General features: G+C 39.4%; 2 protein-coding genes across 4 annotated transcripts in view; one reads left to right on the forward strand and one right to left on the reverse strand.

Moving 5' to 3' along the window:
- LOC147021349 (uncharacterized) overlaps positions 1-13,276 on the reverse strand; it is an 18,687-nt gene extending 5,411 nt beyond the window's left edge. The window contains exon 1 of the mRNA XM_085893512.1: positions 13,124-13,276. Within this exon, the coding sequence (XP_085749638.1) occupies positions 13,124-13,276 (153 nt within the window). The remainder of the gene's footprint in view (positions 1-13,123) is intronic.
- The window catches only part of LOC147021347 (uncharacterized), a 134,726-nt gene that overhangs the window by 59,980 nt on the left and 49,746 nt on the right, over positions 1-25,000 (forward strand). For all 3 annotated transcript variants that reach the window (XR_015060757.1, XR_015060759.1, XM_085891218.1), the window contains exon 3: positions 24,252-24,352. Coding sequence is in view for 1 of the 3 variants with exons in the window: in XM_085891218.1 (XP_085747344.1) it covers positions 24,252-24,352 (101 nt within the window). In the remaining 2 variants the exon portion in view is untranslated. The remainder of the gene's footprint in view (positions 1-24,251; positions 24,353-25,000) is intronic.

Genomic DNA, 25,000 nt, shown 5'->3' on the forward strand with positions numbered 1-25,000 from the left:
CATAGACTGACATCAGAGACATAGCAGATGGACATAGACTGGAACTGGGAAGGATGATTAAGGGCACGAAGAAAGACTGGACTATATGAACGTGATTGGGGATGGAGGGCAGGTTTGTGAATGATCCAGGAATGAAATACAGAAGTCATTTAAAATTATTGATTGGTGGGGTGACTTATTGAGGCAGGAGATGTAGAAAAGTGGAGGTAAAGAAATAAAGTTTTGGGACTGAATAAGTTAAGAAATGAGCTCAGAAGAGTGGTAATATTGAATGACATTATATTATTTATTTGAGGTCCTTTGGAGAAGAAAGAAGGAAAGGTTTTGAAGCAGGTTAAAAAAAAACTACAAGTTGGACGAAAGACGACTTTTCGCAAGGAGTGAATGAGAAAGCAGACCCTGTCAAACGCATGGCCAGCAAGGAACAAGTCAGGCCATATAAACATGTCAACATGAGATAAGGAGCCTTTTGTTGTTGTTTTTATAGAATGTATAATGAAGGAAGAAGAGCAAAGGTGGGAAAATGGGATACAGAGACTATTGGGAGAAAGCAAGACAAATGGGTGTGCGAGTCGGAGAAAAGGTTCAATTCACCAAGGTAGACACACAAAATCAAAATGACCAAACAGGCACAAAAACACACGGAAATGAGCACACAATACGAACAATAATGGACATTCAAAAAAACTGCACAAACAAAAAAAAAAAACTGACGGTTTACAGCCTTTGGAAACAAGTCCCTCAGGGAGGAGAAGCGAAGTGGCCATCGCCGGAAAAAGCGACAATGGAAGAAAAGCTGTTGGAAACTGGAAATCGGCCAAGGGAGGATAAGTTGTTACAAAATGAAAATCGGACAAGGGTAGAAAAGCTGTTGGAAACCGGAAATCGGACAAGGGAAGAAAGGCTGTTAGAAACCGGAAATCGGACAGGGGAAGAAAGGCTCTTGGAAACTGCAAACCGGACAAGGGAAGAAAGGCTGTTAGAAACCGGACAAGGGAAGAAAAGCTGTTAGAAACCGGAAATCGGACAAGGGAAGAAAAGCTGTTGGAAACCGGAAATCGGACAAGGGAAGAAAGGCTGTTAGAAACTGGAAATCTGACAAGGGAAGAAAGGCTGTTAGAAACCGGACAAGGGAAGAAAAGCTGTTAGAAATCGGACAAGGGAAGAAAAGCTGTTGGAAACCGGAAATCGGACAAGGGAAGCAAAGCTGTTAGAAACTGGAAATCGGACAAGGGAAGAAAAGCTGTTCGAAACCAGAAATCGGACAAGGGAAGAAAGGCTGTTAGAAACCGGACAAGGGAAGAAAAGCTGTTAGAAACCGGAAATCGGACAAGGGAAGAAAGGCTGTAAGAAACCGGAAATCGGACAAGGGAAGAAAGGCTGTTAGAAACCGGACAAGGGAAGAAAAGCTGTTAGAAACCGGAAATCGGACAAGGGAAGAAAGGCTGTTAGAAACCGGACAAGGGAAGAAAAGCTGTTAGAAACCGGAAATCGGACAAGGGAAGAAAGGCTGTAAGAAACCGGAAATCGGACAAGGGAAGAAAGGCTGTTAGAAACCGGACAAGGGAAGAAAAGCTGTTAGAAACTGGAAATCGGACAAGGGAAGAAAAGCTGTTGGAAAGCGGAAATCGGACAAGGGAAGAAAAGCTGTTAGAAACCAGAAATCGGACAAGGGAAGAAAAGCTGTTAGAAACCGGAAATCGGACAAGGGAAGCAAAGCTGTTGGAAACCGGAAATCGGACAAGGGAAGCAAAGCTGTTAGAAACCGGCAATCGGACAAGGGAAGCAAAGCTGTTGGAAACCGGAAATCGGACAAGGGAAGCAAAGCTGTTAGAAACCGGAAATTGGACAAGGGAAGCAAAGCTGTTAGAAACCGGAAATCGGACAAGGGAAGAAAAGCTGTTGGAAACCGGAAATCGGACAAGGGAAGCAAAGCTGTTGGAAATCGGACAAGGGAAGCAAAGCTGTTGGAAACTGGAAATCGGACAAGGGAAGCAAAGCTGTTGGAAACCGGAAATCGGACAAGGGAAGCAAAGCTGTTGGAAATCGGACAAGGGAAGCAAAGCTGTTGGAAACCGGAAATCGGACAAGGGAAGCAAAGCTGTTGGAAACCGGAAATCGGACAAGGGAAGCAAAGCTGTTGGAAACCGGAAGTTTAAATCAGTACAAAAGGATTATGGTTTATCAGAAAAGTTATGGATTATACCCAAAGCGATGCTTTACACCAAGAGCTTGGAATTACACCAGGGGCTCTGGATTATACCAGGAGCTAGGGATTATACCAGGAGCTAGGGATTATACCAGGAGCTAGGGATTATACCAGGAGCTAGGGATTATACCAGGAACGATTGATTATACCAGGTGCTAGGGATTAGAGCAGGAGCTATGAATTAAACCAGGAGCTATGGATTATACCAGGAGTGAAACCAAGAGCTCGGGATTTTAGCAGGAGATATTGATTATACCAGCAGCTATGGATTATATCAATAGCTATGGATTATACCAAGAGCTATAGATTATACCAAGAGCCATGAATTACACTAAAGGCTATGGATTATACCAGCAGCTAAGAATAATATCAAGAGCTATGGATTATTCCAAAAGCGATGCTTTAGAGTATATATACATGTATAACACATACCTCGTTGTCCAAAATGAAACATTGTTGTCAGCTTCGATCTCGACAAGATTGAATGAACCTATCTCCTGAGCTCGTTCATCTTATATAATCGATGACCCAATGTAGGAGGTGCAAAAATGATTTCTTGAGAATCCCAATCAAAAAGTACTGCAGAAGTAAATTTACATTAACACTGATGCAATTTGAAGAGTAAGTAATTCCACTAATTTATTTGGTATTGTAATATAATATATCAATGCATGTTAATTACAAAGGTTTGGGTGGGGGATACCAGTAAAAATTCCACTGAACATTTTTCTTTCTAAAGGAAGTAATATCACAATTATAAGTCCTACATCATGGAAATAATGTTCAAAATTAACACAGAAGGCTTTCCCCACAAGATTCGATTTATTTTCATGACCTCATTTGCATGATAGAACCTCTACTTGTGCACACTGCCCTTTGAGCTGTCTGTCCTTGGTTTTCACAAAAGGTAGTTCAGTTATCACTGCACCCTGAAAAACAGATTGCACCCGTGTCCAAAGGAAGTGGTTCACTTTGGAATTTTAAATATGAAATAGGCAAAGCCTAGAAACGAACAAAACCCATTAGAATTACCTTTTACAACTCTTTAGATTTTACAATTACCCTTTAGAACTCTTTAGAATTATGCTTGAGAACCCTTTAGATTTTAGAACCCTTTAGTACTCTTTGGAATTACCCTATATAACCCTTTATAATTACCCTTTTGAAGCATTTAGAATAAACCTTTGGAACCACCATATCAAACCTGTTACAATTACCCTATAGAACCCTTGAGAACTCATTAGAATTACCCATTAGAATCATTTTATAATTACTCTTTAGAACCCTTTAGAATCACCCACAAGAACCATTTTATAATTGCTCTGTAGAATTATCCCTTAGAACCGTTTAGAATTATGCATTGGAGTCCTTTTATAAGTACCTTTTATAATTAACCTTTGTAAGAACCCTTTATAATTACCCTTTAGTACCACAATTTAAACAATTCAAAGTACCATTAGAACCATTTCGAATTACCCTTTTGAACCACGATTTCAAATCCTTTCGAAACACCCTATAGAACCCTTTGGAACTTATAATTACCCTTTAAAACCCTCTAGAATTACCTTTTAAACCCCTCTAGAATTACCCTTTAGAACCCTTCAGATTACCCTTTAGAATTACGCTTCAGAACCACCATTTCGTACCTATCAGAATTTCCGTTTCGACCAACCATTTCCAACCCTTTTGAATTACCATTTAGAACCCCTTCGATTACTCTTTAGAACCCTCTAGAATTACTCTTTATAACCAATTAGAATTACCCTTTCGAACCCTCTAGAACTACCCTTTAAACCCCTTTAGAACACTTCAGTATTACGCTTTAGAACCCTTCAGAAATACCCTTTGGAACGCTTGCCAATTCCCCTTTATAACCCTTTAGAATTACCCTTTTGAACCCTTTAGATTTTAGAACCCTTTACAATTACTCATTGGAACCCTTTTATAAATACCCTTTGCAATTACCCTTTAGAACCCTTCAGAATTATGCTTTCGAATCCTTTAGTACTCTTTGGAATTACCCTTTATAACCCTTTATAATTACCCTTTTGAAGCATTTAGAATTACCCTTTGGAACCACCATATCAAACCTGTTACAATGACCCTGTAGAACTCTTGAGAACTCATTAGAATTACCCTTTATAACCCTTTAGAATTACCCATTAGATCCCTTTAGAGATCAGGAGAATTACCCTTTAGAACCCTTTTGAATCATCATAAGAACCATTTTGTAATTGCTCTGTAGAATTATCCTTTAGAACCATTTAGAATTACCCATTGGAACCCTTTAATAACTACCCTTTGGAATTACCCTTTGTAATTACCCATTGGAACCCATTTATAATTACACTTCAGAATTAACCATTAGAACCCTTTTATAATTACCCTTTAGAACCACAATTTCGAAACAATTAGAAGTACCATTAGAACCATTTTGAATTACCATTTCAAACCCTATAGAACCCTTTGGAACGCATTATAATTACCCTTTAAAACCCTCTAGAATTACCCCTTGGAACCGCTGAGAATTACCCTTTAGAACAACCCTTCAGAACCACCATTTCGTACCCATTAGAATTTCCATTTAGAATGACCATTTCAAACCCTTTTGAATTACCCTTTAGAACCCTCTAGAACTACCCTTTACAACCCTTTAGAACCCTTTCATGTGAAGTGTTAGAACCCTTTCGAATTACCCTTTAGAACCCTTTAGATTTTAGAACCCTTTAGAATTACTCACTGGAACCCTTTTATAACTACCCTTTGCAATTACCCTTTATATTAGAACTCTTCAGAATTATGCTTTAGAACCCTTTAGATTTTAGAACCCTTAGTACTCTTTAGAATTACCCTTTATAACCCTCTATAATTACCCTTTTGAAGCATTCATAATTAACCTTTGGAACCACCATATCAAACCTGTTACAATTACCCTATGGAACCCTTTAGAACCCTTTAGAATTACCCATTAGAACCCCTTTATAATTACCCTATAGAATTACCCTTTATAACTCTTTATAATTACCAATGAGAACGCTTTTATACCTACCCTTTATAATTACCCTTTAGAATTACCCATTAGAACCACAATTTCGAAACAATTAGAAGTACCATTAGAACCGTTTTGAATTACCCTTTTGAACTACCATTTCAACCCCTTTAGACCCACCCTATAGAACCATTTGGAACTCATTATAATTACCCTTTAAACCCCTCTAGAATTACCCTTTTCAACCCTTCAGAATTACCCTTTAGAACCTTTTAGAATCACCTTTTAGAATTACCCTTCAAAACCACCATATCGTACCTCTTAGAATTTCCGGTTAGAACGACCATTTGGAACCCTTCAAATTACCCTTTAGAACCCTCCAGAATCACTCTTTACAACCCTTTAGAATTATGCTTTAGAACCCTTCAGAATTACCCTTTATAACCCCTTAGAACCTTTTAGAATTACCCATTGGAACCCTTTTATAATTAGCCTTTACAATTACCCTTTAGAACCACCATTTTGAACCCATTAGAATTACCATGAGACCCAATTAGAATTACCCTTTAGAAGCACTATTTCAAACCTGTTAGACTTACCCTATAGAACCCCTTTGGAATGCATTAGAATTACCCTTTAAAACCTTCCAGAATTACCCTTTAGAAAACCCCAAAAATACCCTTTAGAACCCGATCATAAATTTTGTATCGATTAGAATTACTGTTTAGAACCACCATTTCAAACCCTTTCAAATTCCATTTAGAACCCTTTAGAATTATCTTTCGAACCCTCTAGAATAACCCTTTATAACCCTGTAAAATTACCCTTTAGAATTACGCTTTAGAACCCTTCAGAATTACCCATTATAACAGTTTAGAATTACCCTTTGGAACCCTCTCAAATTACCCTTTAGAACCCTTTAGAATTACTCTTTAAACCCCTCTCGAATTACCCTTGAGAACCCATTCAAATTACCCATTAGAATTACCCTTTAGAATTACGCTTTAGAACCCTTCAGAATTACCCATTATAACAGTTTAGAATTACCCTTTAGAGCCCTTTCAAATTACCCTTTGGAACCCTCTCGAATTACCCTTTAGAACCCTGCAGAATTACTCTTAAAACCCCTCTAGAATTACCCTTTCGAATTACCCTTTAGAACCCTCTCGAATTACCCTTGAGAACCCATTCAAATTACCCATTAGAATTACCCTTTAGAATTACGCTTTAGAACCCTTCAGAATTACCCATTATAACAGTTTAGAATTACCCTTTAGAGCCCTTTCAAATTACCCTTTGGAACCCTCTCGAATTACCCTTTAGAACCCTGCAGAATTACTCTTAAAACCCCTCTAGAATTACCCTTTCGAATTACCCTTTAGAACCCTTTCGAATTACCCTTTAGAACCCTCGAGAATTACCCTTTAGAACCCTCGAGAATTACCCTTTAGAACCTCGAGAATTACCCTTTAAAACCACCTAGAATTACCCTTTCAAATTACCATTTAGAATCCTCTAAAATTACCTTTAGAACCCTCGAGAACTAACCTTTCGAATTACCCTTTAAAACTCTCTAGAACTTTGTTCTTCATTGCATGGCCCGTGAGCCACTGGCGGCTGCCTGGTGGCCGAAAGTGCGGCCCCTGATGTGCGGCCGATAATACCAAATGTGAAAACAACCCATCATAATCCGCCACAAATGCTATCAAATTGACCCAACGGTTTCAAATGAGTATTACAATGTGAAGCATAAAAGTAACATAAACGACATCAGTATATTGTTGCAGTATACAAACAATTGTGCTTGCAGCTCAGTTAACCACAATGGAGAACAGTATGTGGAGGCGGGGCCTAATAGCAGCCATTATTGAGTCCTGCAGACAGTGTGGCAGCTCTCACACTGATGTCTTATCGGCAAAAGTTCCCCCCCCTAAAACAATAGTGAAGATCACTGCCCTACAATTACACTTAATTACCCTTTAGAATTAAATACGTTGGGGGTTGAGAGGTTCTTCTTCTTCATTATTTATGGATGGATGGAAGGAAAGTATCAAATATTCAAGCGGCCTCACCGCTTAAAAATAGTGATGACTGTCTCACTATTTCCAGTGAAACGTCAAGCCTGGCCAGCCAGTTCGTGAAAGACTTCGGGCAAAACATTCCATGGTTGACCACGTAAGTTGGGACAAATAGGGGCAATACCCCTGGGTGCTCACCTGATAGAATAATGATACTGAGGAGCAAGTCAACGTGGGATGAAATCAGCAAAATGTACCAATGAACCAATGTTAAAGCAAATACCTATTTTGGGAAGCAACCCTCCCCCCACCAATCGTAAACCCCTTCAGACCCCGATTTTTTTTTAATCGCATGAACAAACATTGGTACATCATGGGTGATGAAGGTTGTGGTCAAGATTCATTGTAATTGTGTGTTTATTTTCTGAGAAGAAAGCAAATATCTATTTTGGGGGGGGGGGAGGGGGCAACCCCCATGGCTCGTGGTTGTAGCAGGTTGATCGACATCTCAAGGAGAGGGGGATGGGCCAGGCATCTGCCTGGAGGATGGCTATACGGACGCCCCTGGAGTCCCGGCAGAAAGTGGACGCAGCGACGCACTGCTCTGGCACATGCTCCCATATTGACCTGCCCTGAACCCATCAACCCCCTTAGGGCTCGATTTTTTTTTAATGGTGTGAACAAACTTTGGTACCTCATTGGTGATGAAGGTTGTGGTCAAATTTCATCGAAGTTGTGTGTGTAGTTTCGGAGAGGAAAGCAAATATATATATATATATATATATATATATATATATATATATATATATATATATATATATATATATATATATATATATATATATGTTGTGGGGCAAACCGGCAATACCCGGTTTGCCCCACTTAGATACTTAGACCCCGATCTTTTTTTTAATGTCACGAACAAACTTTGGTACATCATTGGTGAGTAAGGTTGTCGTCAAGTTTCATCGGAATTGTCTGTGTAGTTTCTGAGAAGAAATAAAATACCTCTTTACAGGGGGCACCCCCCTTCCCCCGTAAACTCCCTTCGTAGACCCCTCAGACCCAGATTTTTATAACGCTGTGAACAAACTTTGATACATTGTGGGTGTTGAAGGTTGTGATCAAGTTTCATCAGAATTGCATGTGTAGTTTCTAAGATGAGCACACATACCTATATTGGGTGGGGGGGGGGGTAACCCCCATAGACGTCTCTTGGGCCCGATTTTTTTTTTTTTTAATACCGTAAACAAACTTTAGTACATTCTGGGTGAAGAGGGTTGTGGTCAAGTTTCATGGAAATTGTGTGTAGTTTCAGAGAAAAAGTTACTTGTGCTTCCAGATGGACGGACGGACTGATGGACTTCGGGACAGACGGACGGAAGGACTGACTGACAGACGACACGCCATCCCATTAGCTCCCTGGAACTACGTTAATAATTGATGGCGTTAAAGAAGTAGTAGTGGTTGTGATAGTAGCAGTAGTAGTCATAGTAGTAATAGTTGTAGTAGTCGTAGTAGTAGTTGTTGTAGGAGTAGTATTCGTAGTTGTAGTAGTAGTAGTAATAGTACGAGTAGAAGATTTCAACTGCAGGATTGTCACATATTCTTAAAAGCATTTCATAAACAGATAGACAAATTTAAAGATTTTACTTTGCACATGTTGAAAAAATAAATATTATGATGATAATCATGAGAAGGATGATAGGCTTTGACATCATCGTTGGAAGAAATGTGTTCTCTACAAAGGTATTCTTTAAGTTTATGGAAGAGGGGAAAATCTGATGGAGCCAAGTCGGGGCTGGTAATCGTTTATGGAGGTCCTCATTGACCGTCTCTTACTCTAAGGTGCACCCAACTCTCATCTCTAGTCATCTCATCTCCAGCGCTTCACACTTCACAGCACTGACAACGTCTTGCTTTCCCGTGCCATCTTGACCAACATAGCCCTGAAACATCTAGTGTCAGAAGGATGAAACTTCGCACACAGTAGCGGGAAGAACTGATGTGTGGACTGTGCTTTGCTTCATTCGAATATTGATTTGATCACAAACACAAACAAAATTGATCAATAATAAAAAAATATTGTTGTTGAATTAAAAGTTGCACATCATTTTGGACCACGCTGTATACAATACTGTGCACAAGTTTTTTTTTTCATACTTTAGGGTAAGTTTATCAAATTATTATCAGTGACATGTAAAACTATGTCTCCAGTGACAGGAAAAGTTTAAGTTAATCTATCAATTGAGATTATTTCATGGACTTTAAAAAAGGTTAATTGTGTTGCACTCTTGGTTTCACTCAGAGCTAAAGCTACTTTCACCTCCCGCCACAAAATGGCAGAGGATTGAAAAAATGCAATCTGCCAAAATGGCAGATTACAGACCCCCACCAGGACTGTTTTTGTGTGGTGTTTGTGTACTAGTGTGTTACATAATTAATTAGAGACAATTAGAACTGCCACTTTATAACTGCTGGCAGTGATGACCGGGTACCAAGACGTCCCGCTTTGATGCAGCCCCGCTTTGATCGGACACCTGATGCTGACCCATGATATTATTATTATTATTATTATTATTATTATTATTATCATTATTTAATTGAATTTAGAATGGGATGAAAATAAATTAAATTCAAATCAAATAGAAGACCAAATTGGTACAGTCCTGCATTGGAGTAATCAGAAGAAACCCAAACAAGAAAAAAGCAAAGATGAAGTCATCAGGTGGAACCTGGATAGGATTCGCATTTCAGCTGCTACTCCTCCACCCTCAACCCCATCATGGCACAGCCAAGTGAACCTTATTCCAAAAAGTAATAATAATAATAATAATAATTAAAAACAACAAAAAGAACCCAAATCAAATAATTCTGGTTGCCAGACGATGCGTCCCATCAAGTTGAAATTTAAAACATGTATTGGATGTGAAGTTTCACGTCGATTGATGAAGCGATTCCAGAGAAAACATTTAAATATTTTTCTTCAATACAATACGGCTGCCAAACCATGTGACCTATCCATTATTCCTTCACAAACTTGTACACTCTTGGCTTGAGGAACATTTGTGTGAAGTTTCCCCTCGATTTATCCAGCCGTTCTGGAGAAGAAGATTTTTTTTATTGGTTTTAGGGTAAATCCAACATGGCTGCCAAGCCATGTGACCGATGACGTCTTATGTGTGAACCTTTTGTTCCTCATGGATAGGCGGTCATACGTGTAAAGTTTCACCTCGATCTGTTCAGCCACTTCAGAGAAGAAGATTTTTGAAGGTTTCTTTTCTTACAAAAACAATATGGCTGCCAAATCATGTGACAGATGACGTCATTAATCTTTTTTTCCTGTGGTCCATTTTATCCCGAGATGACCATCAAAATTTTTCATATTGATCAGATGTAGCATTCTACATATACAATTATAACGTCATAATGAAGACACCTATGATGTCATAAAAAATGACAATCCCCATGAGGAGTACTCTTTATGTACTCCGCAAAGTACATTGGATTTGTACTTTGATATCCCCAACTCCACATTTCACTTGCTGTGTGACAAATTTCAATTTTTTCGTTGGTGCGATTTCAGTTACAAAGCTCCAAAGTTTTTCCATTTTTTCCAACATGGCTGTCACACCACATGACCTATGACGTCATAATTATCACTAAAACATTCTACATGAGTAGTCACAACTATGGTGAAAATTTTTGTCTCAATCCAACAAGCGTGTTGCGGAGAAAAACACAAAAGTTCTGTGCGAACAAATAAACAGACAGACAAACATACAGACAGACAAACAAACAAACAGACAGACAAACAAACAAACGGACCCAAACGCAATACCCTCTCCTTCGGTGAGGGTAATAAGAACAGTGTCATTTTGTAGTGTAAGTCAATACTTTGTGTGTGCACCCTTTGCCTTCTTCAGTGCCTTCTCTTTTTAAACCCATGCTTTCTGTAAAGCGTCAAGAAGCACTCTTACAGGAAGGAATATTGTGATAAAAATCCTGGAGTACATTTCGCAGTTCTGTGAGGTTAGTTCGGTTGTTACCTTCGCCACCAAAGGTGAAGGAGGTTATGTTCTCACCCCTCTCTGTCTGTTTGTTTGTTTGTTTGTTTGTGAACAGTATTACGGAAAAACTCCTCGACGGATTTCGACGAAATTTGGTGGGGGGGGGGGGTTAGGTCTGGTCCAAGGATCATGCCATTAGATTTTGGACTTGGTACAAAATCCAATATTGCTGCAATGGCAGCCAATTTGAAAAAATATTTGAATTTTTTTTTTGCACTTCTACATGTTTTAAGTGATTTCCAACCCCCCCCCCCAAAAAAAAAATTGTTAGAGAAAAAAAAATTTTTGCAACTTTTTCTTCAACAAAATTTCGATTTCTTTTTTTTTGCATTTCTACATGTTTTAAGTGATTTCCAACCCCCCCTCCCCAAAAAAAATTGTTAGATAAAAAAATGTTGCAAATTTTTTTTCAACAAAATTTTGATTTTTTTTTTTTTTGCATTTCTACATGTTATAAGTGATTTCCAACAAAAAACATGCCAAAATTATAATTGCAGCTGATTTTGGAACTTCAGGTGGATATACCCACGTAAAATCAATTTCTGTCTCAAGGAATCTAGTTATGACGAATCAATTGAGTATGTAAAAGTTAAAAGTAAAAGGGAAAGTTGCAAACTATAACTCTGTGAGCACTGTTGATGTCAAATTGAATGAATAGGATATCAGGTTCACTTGAGTGACCCAGCAGTATTGGCGGCGGAGGTTTTGCACTCTACTGAGTGCTCCCCCTCTAGTTCCCTCCGCCACCGAAGGTGAAGGAGGTTATGTTTTCACCCCTTTCGGTCTGTATGTTTGTGTACAGGATATCTCAAAAGGTTGTCGACGGATTCGGATGAAATTTTGTGGACAGGTTGGGTGTGTGACAAGGACGAACTGATTAGAGTTTGGTGAAAATCCGGATCCAGATCTAGATACTAGAATTTTTAAAGTGATTCTTCACCATTGAAAGATCGGGCCAAAAACGATGTGTCGCAAGATATCTCAATTGGTTTGGACGGATTCAGACGAAACGTGGTAGACAGGTTGGGAGTGTGGCAAGGACTAATTATGTTCTTGTGGATCATGCATTACTTGGCGTAGGTATGTGCTCTACCGCGTGTCCTAGTCACTGTTTCCAGGTAATCCCATATCGCCTCAATGGAACTCATGTGCAGACTATAGTATAGCCATTCTAACACCTGGAGCACATCAGCTGTAGCCTTGCTCCCCAAATACTGTTTTATTATTTTAAAGTGTGTTTTGGATCATTATCTTGTTGAAAAATGAATCCTTTTCCATTTAACGATTTGTACGAGGAACTGCATGGTGCTGCAGTATCTGCTTGTACTTCTCTTTTATTGTTTTCCCATTGATTTCAACAAGTTTCTCTGCACCAAAAGCTAAGATATGACCCCAGACAGTTACAGACCATCCCTGTGCTGAACAATAGGCTGCAAACATTGCATGTCATAACGTTCTCTAGGTCTTCGGCGTACGAACTGGCATCTCTTAGATCCAAAAAGTTCAAACTTCGATCAACCAAACCAAAGTGTGCAATTCCATTGTTCAGTCACTCAATGTTGATGGGTTTTTTTTGTTGTTGTTGTAAATTTCAGTATTTTCATGTTATTCTTTGGTCTCAGCAGTGGTTTCTTTGCTGTAACTCTGTCATGGAGACCTGCTGCAATCAGCCATCTGCGCATGGTGCTGGATGAGATGTTAATGTTCAGGCCTGCTCTCATTTCATCTGTGAGCTGCTAACTTGATTTTCTTATATCACATAAGATGAGCAACTCAAGTGCTTGTCCTGCCTTGGGGAGGTTCTTCTGGGTCTTCCTAAGCTTTTCTAGTCTTGTACCGAGCCGGTTTCTACGAGGCGTTGCAAAGTGTACCTTTCCCCATTGTTGGAGATATTCAGCTTTTCTGCTGTTTTCTTCACCATGTGGCCTTCTTCTCGCAGAGTTTGGATCTTCACACACTGTTCTGTTGAAAGTCGCTTCCTTGGTGCCATTCTGAACACACTCACAGACTTTTAAGCAAGAGAACAAGCTGATGAAAATTTATTTCACACATTCACTCATCTGCAACTTTTATTGTGGTTTCTTGTCATTCGCATTCGTGTAACTGGTGTTGGTTCCTTCAATAATTTATTATTTACTGGATGAATATCCACAAACTGTTTCCTGCATATTATATTTGTGGCAAGTGGATATTACTAACACATGGCAAGATAACATGTATGATTGCAAAAATAAACCTTTTTCAATTTCCTAATTTATTTTATGCACTTAAAGGTAACTGTGACATTAAATTGACTTTCACAGAAATTTGAACTGATATCTCCCTATATTACACACTTCCAACTTCCAACAAATGTTTATTGGGGAATAGCAATACAAAAGTGAAAACAATCCAAACTTTTGCACAGTATTGTATAATTAAACCGTTTTTTGGAAGGTTAGATAACTTGGCTACACCTGGGTGGGTTTGAGGGTTACAGAGGAGTTGCAGAATAAACCCAAATACTATCTAGGTTCCTCCTAATGACTCCAATACAGTATTTGGTCTTTCATTTGAATGTACGAGGGTGAGTCAAAAAGTATCCGCAATGATTTATTAAAAAAAAAACTGTGTCGTGTTGATAACTTTGCTTGTTGAATTTGCAGGTACAAGCATGAACTGCCTGCACCATTGTGGAGCAGTTTCAACCTTGAGCAGTCAGTAGTTTTGTCGTTGTAAGGGAGTTAACATGACCTTTTTAAGGTAATTTTTATCATCCTCTATATGACTGAGCATTTCCAAGGCAAACACCTTATGTTTGGGTCCGTCATTTGCTTTGAGTTCCTGCAGAATCTGTACCTTATATGCGTAAATCTTCAGCCTTTTATGCACAATCCTGTGTACCGTGGTGGTTGGTAGTCCCGGTTCTCTGGATGCTCGTCGGATTGATTTTCTGGGGACTTTGTTGAAATGATTCGCGCACCCGTTCCACGTCTGCTGCACTTGTGCTTGGTCGACCGGTACTTTTCTGTTTCTGACAACCTCCGGTCTCTTTAAACCTCTTGTACTGCTCTCTGATACGAGTCCACGATGGTGGGTTCCTTCCATACCTCGTACGGAAATTATGCTGAACTTGCGTGGCAGATCTCGTCTCGATGAACCATTTGGCGCACTGAGCTTTTGCCTGTGGAGTCGCCATTTTCTTTTATGTTAAACCACGAGAACTGAAAGTAAAGAAAACTTTATGAGTTTCTGTATCACATAAAACAATGGGTAATGTTGTGACATTTGTGGTACTAAATGTATTAACAACCAAAGTTGTCCAGGTCTTTTTGGGACACCCTGAATTGCAGATACTTTTTGACTCACCCTCATACATATATACATACATACATACATACATGATATGATGATGGTTGTCCGTCAGTGTCGATGATGACTGTCGCAATGTTTAGTTGAGGTATTGGCCTCTGTGCACACGTTCATGCGAGTGAAATCCTATCCTTGTTCGACACACTCTCTGGCACACCTGGCAGATCCAAGTGGCGTCTGTTTCATTTGTTGCTATCTGTACTGGTTCCTTGCTTCGAACATGCTTCTCATTGAGGTTATTTACACGATTTGTTCAGATGTTCTCACACACCACTCTGTACTGCTACTCCCCATTTTGCTCTGTCATGGGCGATTATCCTCCCAAGACGTAAGGTCGATGTTCGTCGCTTTCCGAAGTTCCTCGAATCTACGCTTTGGACCACCTTGATGTCGTTTGCTATCTTTGATCTGTCCATAAAACATTCGCTTTGGCAGATGAGTGTCTGGCACATGAACATGTCCAATCCAGCGTAGCTGTGCATTCATCAGCATTGCCTGTATGCTGGACAATCTGGCTTGCTCCAGCACTTCATAGTTGCATAGACACTGCTGCCCTGAGGTGCAAATGATTGAGCGCAAACACCGCTGATGGAAAGCCTCCAACTGCTTTATTTGGCGTCGCTATGTTGTCCAGGTGTCCGACTCCTCAAGCAGCGTGGTGAGGACAACTGCTCGGTACACTTGAATCTTAGTGGCAAAATGGATGCGTCTAACTCTCCAAACTCTGATACTCAGCACACCACCAAAGGTTTTTGAGGCTTTGTAAATACGGTTGGCTATGTCTGAGTCCAGGTTAACATCTTCTTGGAGAACACTACCAAGGTAGGTGAACTAGTTCTGTACCATGAACCGTTATTCTTGGAACTAGTGGCGTTTGCTCAGGTGCTGCTTGCATCATGGCTTCAGTTTTGCTCAGGCTGATAATCAGTCCAAATTTAGTAGCAGCAGCAGGAAATTTGTAAAAAAGATGTTTTGCAGGCTCTCGGCTGAATGTGCCTTTTTGGCACAGTCACCTATGAACAGAATTTCCAGAAGTATCTCTGGGCTGACCTTGAAAGGTGCATTAAACCTTCGCAGATTAAAACAGCTGTCCACTGGTTCTATACTGAATGTGGGTCCTGTCTATAAGTTCCTTTGTGGCGTCGGCTAAAAAATCTGCAAATAAGATGCTGAACAGTGTGGGTGCAAGCACACAGCCTTGCTTCGCATCATTTCCCACCGTGAATGGTCTGGATGTGTCTCCATTGTTCCACACAGTGGCTTGCATTTCATCATGAAGGCTGCGGATAATTCTCACGAAGTGCAGTGGATAGCCGCACTTCCCGAATGTCCTTCAGCGTGCTTCCCTGTTCACTGTATCAAATGCTTTGGAAACGTCAAAAAACACGGCATTGAGGTTCCTGTGCTGCTCCCGACATTTCTCTTGGGCTTGTCAGGCTACAAAGACAATACGTATTGTTCAACAACTGCCACGGAACCTGCACTGTGGTTCAGACACCAACCTACAGGTAATCTCTTGAGCGAGTCGATCAAGCAAGACCCGAACAAGTATCTTGCCAGATGTGGATAAAAGGGAAAATGCCACCATAGTTTCCACACTTGGATTTGTCTCCTTTTCTCTTGTATAGAGGAACTACAGCAGCATCTCTGAAATCCTGTGGCAATTGGCCCTCAGTCCATATCGACTGGTAAACATGTAACAATGTGTTCATGTGTTCCTGGTTACCACTCTTGTAGACTTCAGCCATACATGCATACATACGTGCATACAACACAAACACACACACACACACACACACACACACACACACACACACACACACACGTTCAAATTTCAGGCCTTCGCACTATTTGTTTTCTATGTAGTTTGTAAGACTTCGAACATATATTATTTACACATGCTAGAGATAATTGTCTGGCATATGGCCCATGCGAGAGACAGGCCTTGTCCATTTTAAACAGCACAGGTTAGGGATGTCCTGTCACATGTCTCTCGTGTTGAATCGGGCAGTAGCCTGGTGAGAGGGAGAAGCTCTAGGCACCTTCCACATCCACACTGATACCCCCCCCCACCCGCCCTTTCACTCTCGCACACAATGGGGGAAGGAAGGTCCAAATCTCTGACTTCCCACCAGTGACTTTGCGGAGCCCACTTGGTCATTTTTGAGTAGTGACTAGCAAGGTGGCACACCATTGGCCCATGCCGCTTGGAACCCACAGTGATGATTTGTTTGAGATTGGCCAACATTCTCCATGCGCAAGCACCAGAGTTGTCAATAAGTCACTTGAGCCATCATCTCCATTCCAGATGTCTTTCATGGGCCCACTCAGGTCTTTTTCAAAGACTGCAATTTTAAAAGGTCACACGTAAAGGACAGTGGAGCCGCCGACCATGGTTTCACCCTCATTTATAGGCTCGTCAGGACAACATACCAAACAATCGTTTACTTGTGACCAAAAAGACCCCAAGTTGGTTAAATAATGAATTGTTATTCATTATTGATATTGGACGTGGTCTGTGCTTTGCTGCTTCACCAAGCTATCATCAAAACCCTTGGTAATAAAACCCTTGAGATGATGCTATCTTCTCTGGCAAATAAAAGTGGCCCAACTGGCAAAGACAGAACATAATGTGTGTTTTCAGGTTCATAATCATGTGAATCTGGACCACAGCTTTACGCAATCAAATGTTTGACTGTTGTGAGTGAGTTGTTCTTAAGATTTCATTCATTGGATATAATAGTTTAACTGATTGAGTCGATAAACTGATAGACTGGAATAATGTGTTGTTGATATGGTGCAGGCACGATGGGCCAAATGGCCTCCTGCCTCAAAGTTCCTTGTCTGTCCTTGTACTGTGTCCTTGTACAATATTTTGTGAGACACAGTCTCTGAGTTTCCACAATAGCCTTTTAAATCGGATTTAAATTAGTTTTTGAAAATATGGTGTTAAGGAAGAGTTCATTAAAGGTCTTGAAATACTTTAAAATTTGCTGACTCAACACTCATCGAAACTACAAAAACATTTCATGTTTTCCAGAGAAATAGAAACGTCTCTCCCCACAAATGTCTTTCATTTTGTGCACTCAACGAGGAATTTATTTGGTGGTTGCTTCACCACAAAGGGATTTTTCTCCACACGGATCATGAAGGATTATAACGTATCCGTTCTGTTCATGACGTTGCTTTGTCCATAGTGTCCGTGATGCCCAACGGTCATGGAGCGGGCAATACACTGGATGGTTTGCCATTGCTCTTCCCAGCGGGTGTCAATGCAAGTACCACCACATAATGGCCTACTCTTTTCACAATTCACCATGGGATCTTGAAAGTCCACCAACTAATTTTAGGAGTTGGGACAGCCGGCATAGCGTCCACACAGGCAACGGTACACTTTGTGACGCAATACCCGAAGCGCACGCAAAACACAAATTGGACAGTTTATAGTCGTGTCGGGAATCAAACTCAAACAAGACATCTCAAAAGCGAGTACACTATCTCAGCTATCCTGCCAGTTCATCGATATAAATATTTTCAAGTGTTAGTGTGTTTGTTTGTGCATTTGTGTGTTGTTTGTGCGTTTGTATGTTATTCTTTCACGGCTGAACTGTAGCACGTAAAGGCCCCACATATTGGGTGTAGTGTCAGTATTTCAGAATCTGGGAAAGGTTTTAAGCTACTGCACATTGGCCTTGATGTCCGTTTTGAGGCCACCAAAGGCCGCTATAATGTTTATATTGGGATATTGGTCAGGCAGTGCTGCCACCGGCCCACAGGTAAAAGGTAACCACCATGAGGCCAACAACTCCACAACTTTTTAATTTCCAACACATCCCAAAAAAACACCCCGGGAAAAGCTCAACCATCCAAAAAGCGCCGCGTATCCCCTTTCCCCCAGGGAACGCCGGGTATCCCCTCCCCAAACTGGCCAGCGCTGGATAGCCCCGATGAGTCGTACATATTGTGATGTATGGAAAAGGAGAAAAAAATTGCACTTCCTCCCCTCTCTTACTTTCATCGCCCTTTCTCTTCCTTTACTCGACTGTATTTTTCTATTTACTTAATTCATCGTGCATACATAATTATTAGATTTTATGAAACTATTATCTTTGGAGTTTCCTTAAAGACATGATAGAAATCCTCGAGTTGTATTGTCTCTTTCATTTCTTATGAAATCGAAATTGCTTGCCAAGAACAAATAAGTTGCAAAACTAATTTCATTAATGAACTAGAACGGAACTCGGTTGTGTGCATACCTCTGCCAGGTTGACCTTAACAAAAATCTAATCAGCTTGTTCTTGTCATCTATCCAACTCAACCACTAAGTTTTGTCCAAATCCGTCCATAACTGCTTGAAATATCATGCTACATATCATTTTTGGCTCCATCTCTCAATGGTTATAAGAATCATTCAAAAAAGAATTTAAATCCTCGTTTCCAAATCCCGATCTTCATCAAAATCGAATCAATTCGTCCTTGTCACACACCCAACCTGTCCACCAAGTTTTGTCTAAATCTGTCAAAGCTTTTTGAGGTATCCTGCTCACAAACAGACAGACAGGTGAAAACATAACTTCAGTGGCAGAGGTAACCATTGGATTTGTATGGTGTTGATGTAGGGTAGGCGTTGATGGGCCAGATGGCCTCCTCCGGTGTGCAAGTTGCTTGTGTGTATTCTTGAATGTTTTAGCTTTACATTTAAACTTTATTATAACAGATGAGAGTACATTTAAACTTTATTATAATAGATGAGAGTACTTTTAAACTTTATTACAATTGATATGAGTACATTTAAACTTTATTATAATAGATGTGAGTATATTTAAACTTTATTATAATAGATGAGAGTACATTTAAACTTTATTATAATAGATGCAAGTCTATTTAAACTTTATTACAATCGATGAGAGTACATTTAAACTTTATTTTAATGGATGAGAGTACATTTAAACTTTATTATAATAGATGTGAGCACATTTAAACTTTATTAAAATAGATGTGAGTATATTTAAACTTTATTATAATAGATGAGAGTACATTTACACTTCTGGTCGAAAGTCTTAGAACACCCCCATTTTTCTAGTTTTTACTGAAATTCAAGCAGTTTAATGTTTCAATGTACTCTGAAATTAAATCATAGAACAAATAAACAATTGCAGATAAAAAAGAAATCATGGAATCGTTTTGTTGAAAAAATTTAATCTAAATTTTTGACTCATCAAAGTAGCCACCTTTTGCAGATATAACAGCCGAACATACTCGTGGCATTCTTTCTCCAATGGAAATCAAATATTCTTCAGAAAGTTCTTCCCAACACTGTTGCAGAAGTTCCCACAAATGTGTTGCACTTGTAGGTTGCTTTGCTTTCACCCTTCTGTCCAGTTCATCCCAAACCAGCTCAATGGGTTTTAAGTCTGGAGACTGTGCAGGCCATTCCATGATTTGAAGCCTACCGTGTTGTTATTTTCTTCTTAGGTAGTTCTGACATCGCCTGGAGGTATGTGTTGGGTCGTTATCTTGCTGTAGGATGAACCCCTGACCAACTAGGCGTAGACCAGAGGGTAATGCATAGCGCTGCAAAATGCTGTGGTAGCCCTTTTGGTTGAGGGTGCCAATCACTCTGTGCAAGTCGCTGACTCTGGATCCAGCAAAAGAGCCCCAGATCATCACGCTTCCTCCTCCATGTTTGACAGTTGGTGTCACACACTGAGAAACCATCCTTTTGCCTACTCGATGGCGTACAAAAACCCTGCGTGCTGAACCGAAGATTTCAAATTTTGATTCATCGTTCCATAAGACCTTCTTCCAGTTTTCAGTAGTCCACTGGCAGAGCTTCATGAATCAGGCAAGCCTCTTTTTCTTATTTTGCCATCTTAGCAATAGCTTTCTTACTGTCACTTGACCTGTCAAACCTGCAGCTCGAAGTCTTCTCTTCACAGTTGAAACTTAGACTTCCTTACTTTGACCAGTGTTAAGCTGTGCTGGAAGCTGCTGTCCTGTGATTCGCCTATCTCGCAATCTGTTGACTCTCAGAAACTTGTCTTCTGATTGTGTTGTAGCTTTGGGTCTGCCAGACCTCGTCCTGTCAGTTTCCTCCAGTTTCCAAGTGAATTTTGATGGTGTAGGAAACTGTACTCACGGACACCTTGGCTATCTTTGCAATTTCTCGAAAGGAAAGACGTACACTTTTAAGGGTTATAATGATCAGTCTGTCTTCGTTTGTTAATTGTCTTTTTCTCGCCATTATGATGGCAATATACTACATGCAGTGCAATGTTGTCCAAATAATGCTTCAGAGGGTGGAGCAACACAGTCTGTTCCAACACTGCTTTTATAAAGATAGAGGTTTGTAAGTAATCAACAAAAGTTCGGACACCTGTAGGAATTGTTTGCATCAACTTTCAAGGCGTAATTTACTTCCATTGCTGCAGAACAGCTGTAGTTGCTAACCCATTACTTGTTCACTGAAAAGGGCCTTTGAACAACTCTGAAATTTACATTATTTTCAGTTTTTGGTAACCTAAACCTTTTTTAACCTCTGGCAGTTTACTGCTTAGCTTTGTACCATTTCAAGTTATTCTGTGGACTTGAATTGCTTAAATTTCAATAAAAACTGAAAATGGGGGTGCTCTAAAACTTTTGACTGGTAATGTAAACTTTGTTATCCCCCGCCAACCAACAAAGTTGGCGGGGGATATAGAAATGGGTTCCGTCCGTCCGTCCATCCGTCACATTTCGTTTCCGGACCTTAACTACAAATCCCCTCAAGATATATTTACAAAATTTGGTACACATATCAAGCAAGTGGTGAACTGGTGCCTTTTGATATTTTCTAATTGATAGGTCACATGGTTTGGCAGCCATGTTGGATTCAAGAAAAATATAAAATTATGTTTTCTCTGGAATCACATAACCTAACGAAGCGAAAATTTGCAACTATCATCTTCCATCATGTCTGCATACACAGTAAAAATGATGACGTCACAAGTCACATGGTTTGATGGCCATCTTGGATAGAAAAACACATCTCATCCGATTAACACGAAACTTTACACATGTATTCCACTGGAGGATTGGAGGCAGAATGTAAATTTATGATGTCATAGGTCACATGGTTTGTCAGCCCTCTTGGATTGAATATTAATAAATCTTTTAAATCTTCTTCTTCAGAACGGCTGGACAGATTGAGGCAAAATTTCACACACTTTCCCCAAGACATCCTTTCAGAAGTTTGTTAATTTCTAATTGATAGGTCACATGGTTTGGCAGCCATATTGGATTTACCCTAAAACCTCCAAACATCTTCTTCTCCAGAACGGCTGGTCAGATCAAGGGGAAACTTCACATACATATTGCACACGCTTAGGGAATATAAGTTTGTTCATCCTCATTTACTATGGCGGGGGATATCGAAGACTTCGTCTTCAACGGATGCTAGTTATAATAGATGTGAGTACATTTAAACTTTATAATAATAGATGTGAGTACATTTAAATTTTATTCTAAGAGCTGAGAGTACATTTAAATTTTATTACACTGGATGAGAGTGCATTTAAAATTTATTATAACAGATGAGAATACATTTAAACGTTATCATAATTTATGAGAGTACATTTAAACTTTATTTTAAAAGATGCGAGTGCATTAAATTTTATTATAATAGATGAGAGTACATTTAAACTTTATTTTAAAAGATGCGAGTACATTAAATTTTATTATAATAGATGAGAGTACATTTAAACTTTATTATAATAGATGAGAATACATTTCATGTTTATTATCCCCCCGCCAACCAACGAAGTTGGCGGGGGATATAGAAATGGGTTCCGTCTGTCCGTCACATTTTGTTTCCGGAGCTTAACTACAAATCCCCTCAAGATATATTTACGAAATTTGGTACACATATCAAGCAAGTGGTGAACTGGTGCCTTTTGATATTTAGAGATTTCCCCCAAAAAAAATTTCTGTCACTTTCCATGGAAACAAGTTGGGTATTAAGAAATAATTGAGGTTAATTTTTGTTTCCAGAGCATAGTTGCAAAACTATTAACTATTTCTTTATGAAATTTGGTACACACATCAAGAATAAATTGAACTGGTGCCTTTTGCTACTTGTCCTCATTTACTATTGCGGGGGATATCGAAGACTTTGTCTTCAACGGATGCTAGTTATAATCGATGAGAGTACATTTAAACTTTATTGTAATAGATGAGAGTACATTTAATGTTTATTATAATAGATTAGAGTACATTTAATGTTTATTATAATAGATGAGAGTACATTTAATGTTTATTATAATAGATGAGAGTACATTTAAACTTCATTGTAATCGATGCGAGTACATTAAAACTTTATTTTAATGGATGCGAGTTTATTTAACCTTTATTATAATAATTGCAAGAATATTTAAACTTTATTTTAATAGATGCGAGTATATTTAAACTTTATAAATGCGAGTATATTTAAACTATAAATTTCATTATAACAGGTGTGAGATTCCTTAAACTTTATTATATCAGATGCGAGTACATTTAAACTTTATTTTAATCAATATGAGCATATTTAAATTTTATTATAATCGATGCGAGTATATTTAAACTTTATTATTACAAATGTGTGCACTGTATATTTAAACTTTTTATAACAGATGAGAGTATATTTAAACTTTATTTAAATTGATGCGAGTACATTTAAACTTTATTACAATAGATGCGAATACCTTTAAACTTTGTGCTTGTCAGGATTTCTTGATTGATCGACCATTAGACAACATTCAGATACAATGCTATAAATTGCACTTTTCGTACATTCATAACCAATTAATCACACTTTTACCAAAACTACGTACTGTACTGTTGTTACAATATTTTTGCACAAAGCTGTACAAAGCTGGCTTTGTACAATTTGTTTAGAATAAGGAAGATATTTTGTTCCCAAATTTCTGAATACAATGTGAATACATGAAAAGAGAAAAGCTATAATACAAGCCTTCAATCCTCTCTGGTGTGTTCATGTAGCACTCAGACACAAATCATGTGTTATTTCGGTATTGATGGGTGGAGAGCACAGCAATGAGGTGGAATGCATGTGAACAAAGGTGTGTGAGAGGGTGGGGAGACAATCACAATCTCGGACTGACCTGATAATATTGCAACATGCATGGGAAGGAATGGTAACCCCCTTGTGTATCTGTAGTAATGTACAAACTGCCACATATGCATACGTCCTTTGTGAATGAGCATCAGTGGGAAAATTTTAATGGATATAAAGTAGAAATCACATGTCCCACAAATGAACTTTCCTCTCCTCCCCTCCTCCCGTTTATTATTGTCTTTGAGACTATAACAGCAATTTTTACCCTCAAAGCCTTCATCCACAGCTTGATGGAGTACTGCTCTCCCTTCTGGGTTGGCACCCCTGAATCACACCTTGCTCAGCTTGATGCCATGAAAACCAAGACCTTTAAGATCATTGCAATTTCCCACGATGAAGCTGACTGAGTCCTTGGGCCTATCACCTTGCCATCGCAGACAGGTCTGTGGTGTCTTTGTCTTCTACTGCCTCCTTTCTGATCTTCCACCCTCTGCTCTTTCCCTTCTTTGTCCCCCCTCAGGTTTCTGCAGGGCAAACACGTCCACCATCAACACACTTGTGGTGAAATGACCGAAATCCAGGATCACTGCTCACCTTCACTCATTGCCTCTGCTACCGAAGGTGGAAGGAGATTATGTTTGTCTGTTTATTTGTGTGCAATATATTTCAAAAAGTTGTGGACGGATCTGGATGAAATTTGGTGGTCAGATTGGGTGTGTGACAAAGACGAACTGATTAGATTTTGGTGAAAATCCAGATTCTGATATGGCTACTACAATTTTTTAAGTGATTCTTCACCATTGAGAGACAGGGCCAAAAACGATATATAGCATGATATTTCAAAAATCTATTGGGCCCGATATGTTCTCATGGATCAGGCATTGTGTGGCAGAGGTATACGCTCGACTGAGTGCCCTTCTAGTTTGTTCCTATTTTTTCTTGCTTATGAATCCAACTTCCACATTCTCTTCAATCTCCTTCTTCCCTCAAAGTCTTCAAGACAGCGATTCACCACCATCTCAGATCATCCCGCTAGCTCGGTCCCCACAACACAGAACACATCAAGACACAACATAAAGGGAACAGCAGGAGAAAGGGAAAATACCAACAGCATGGTGAAAGTAAATGGAGACAGATAAACAAGGGATGCAGGCAACGATGATGGGGTAAGGGAGAACCCAAAGGGTTCACAATATGGATACATAAGCAAATTTGTGTTTGACCAGTCGTGATATTGTCAAGGTCTGGAGAGAGGGAAGAGGCTGCTGC

Source organism: Eptatretus burgeri, chromosome 8, assembly GCF_056783735.1.
Source record: "Eptatretus burgeri isolate ZD-2024b chromosome 8, Ebu_testis_v1, whole genome shotgun sequence".
Taxonomy (NCBI): Eukaryota; Metazoa; Chordata; class Myxini; order Myxiniformes; family Myxinidae; genus Eptatretus; species Eptatretus burgeri.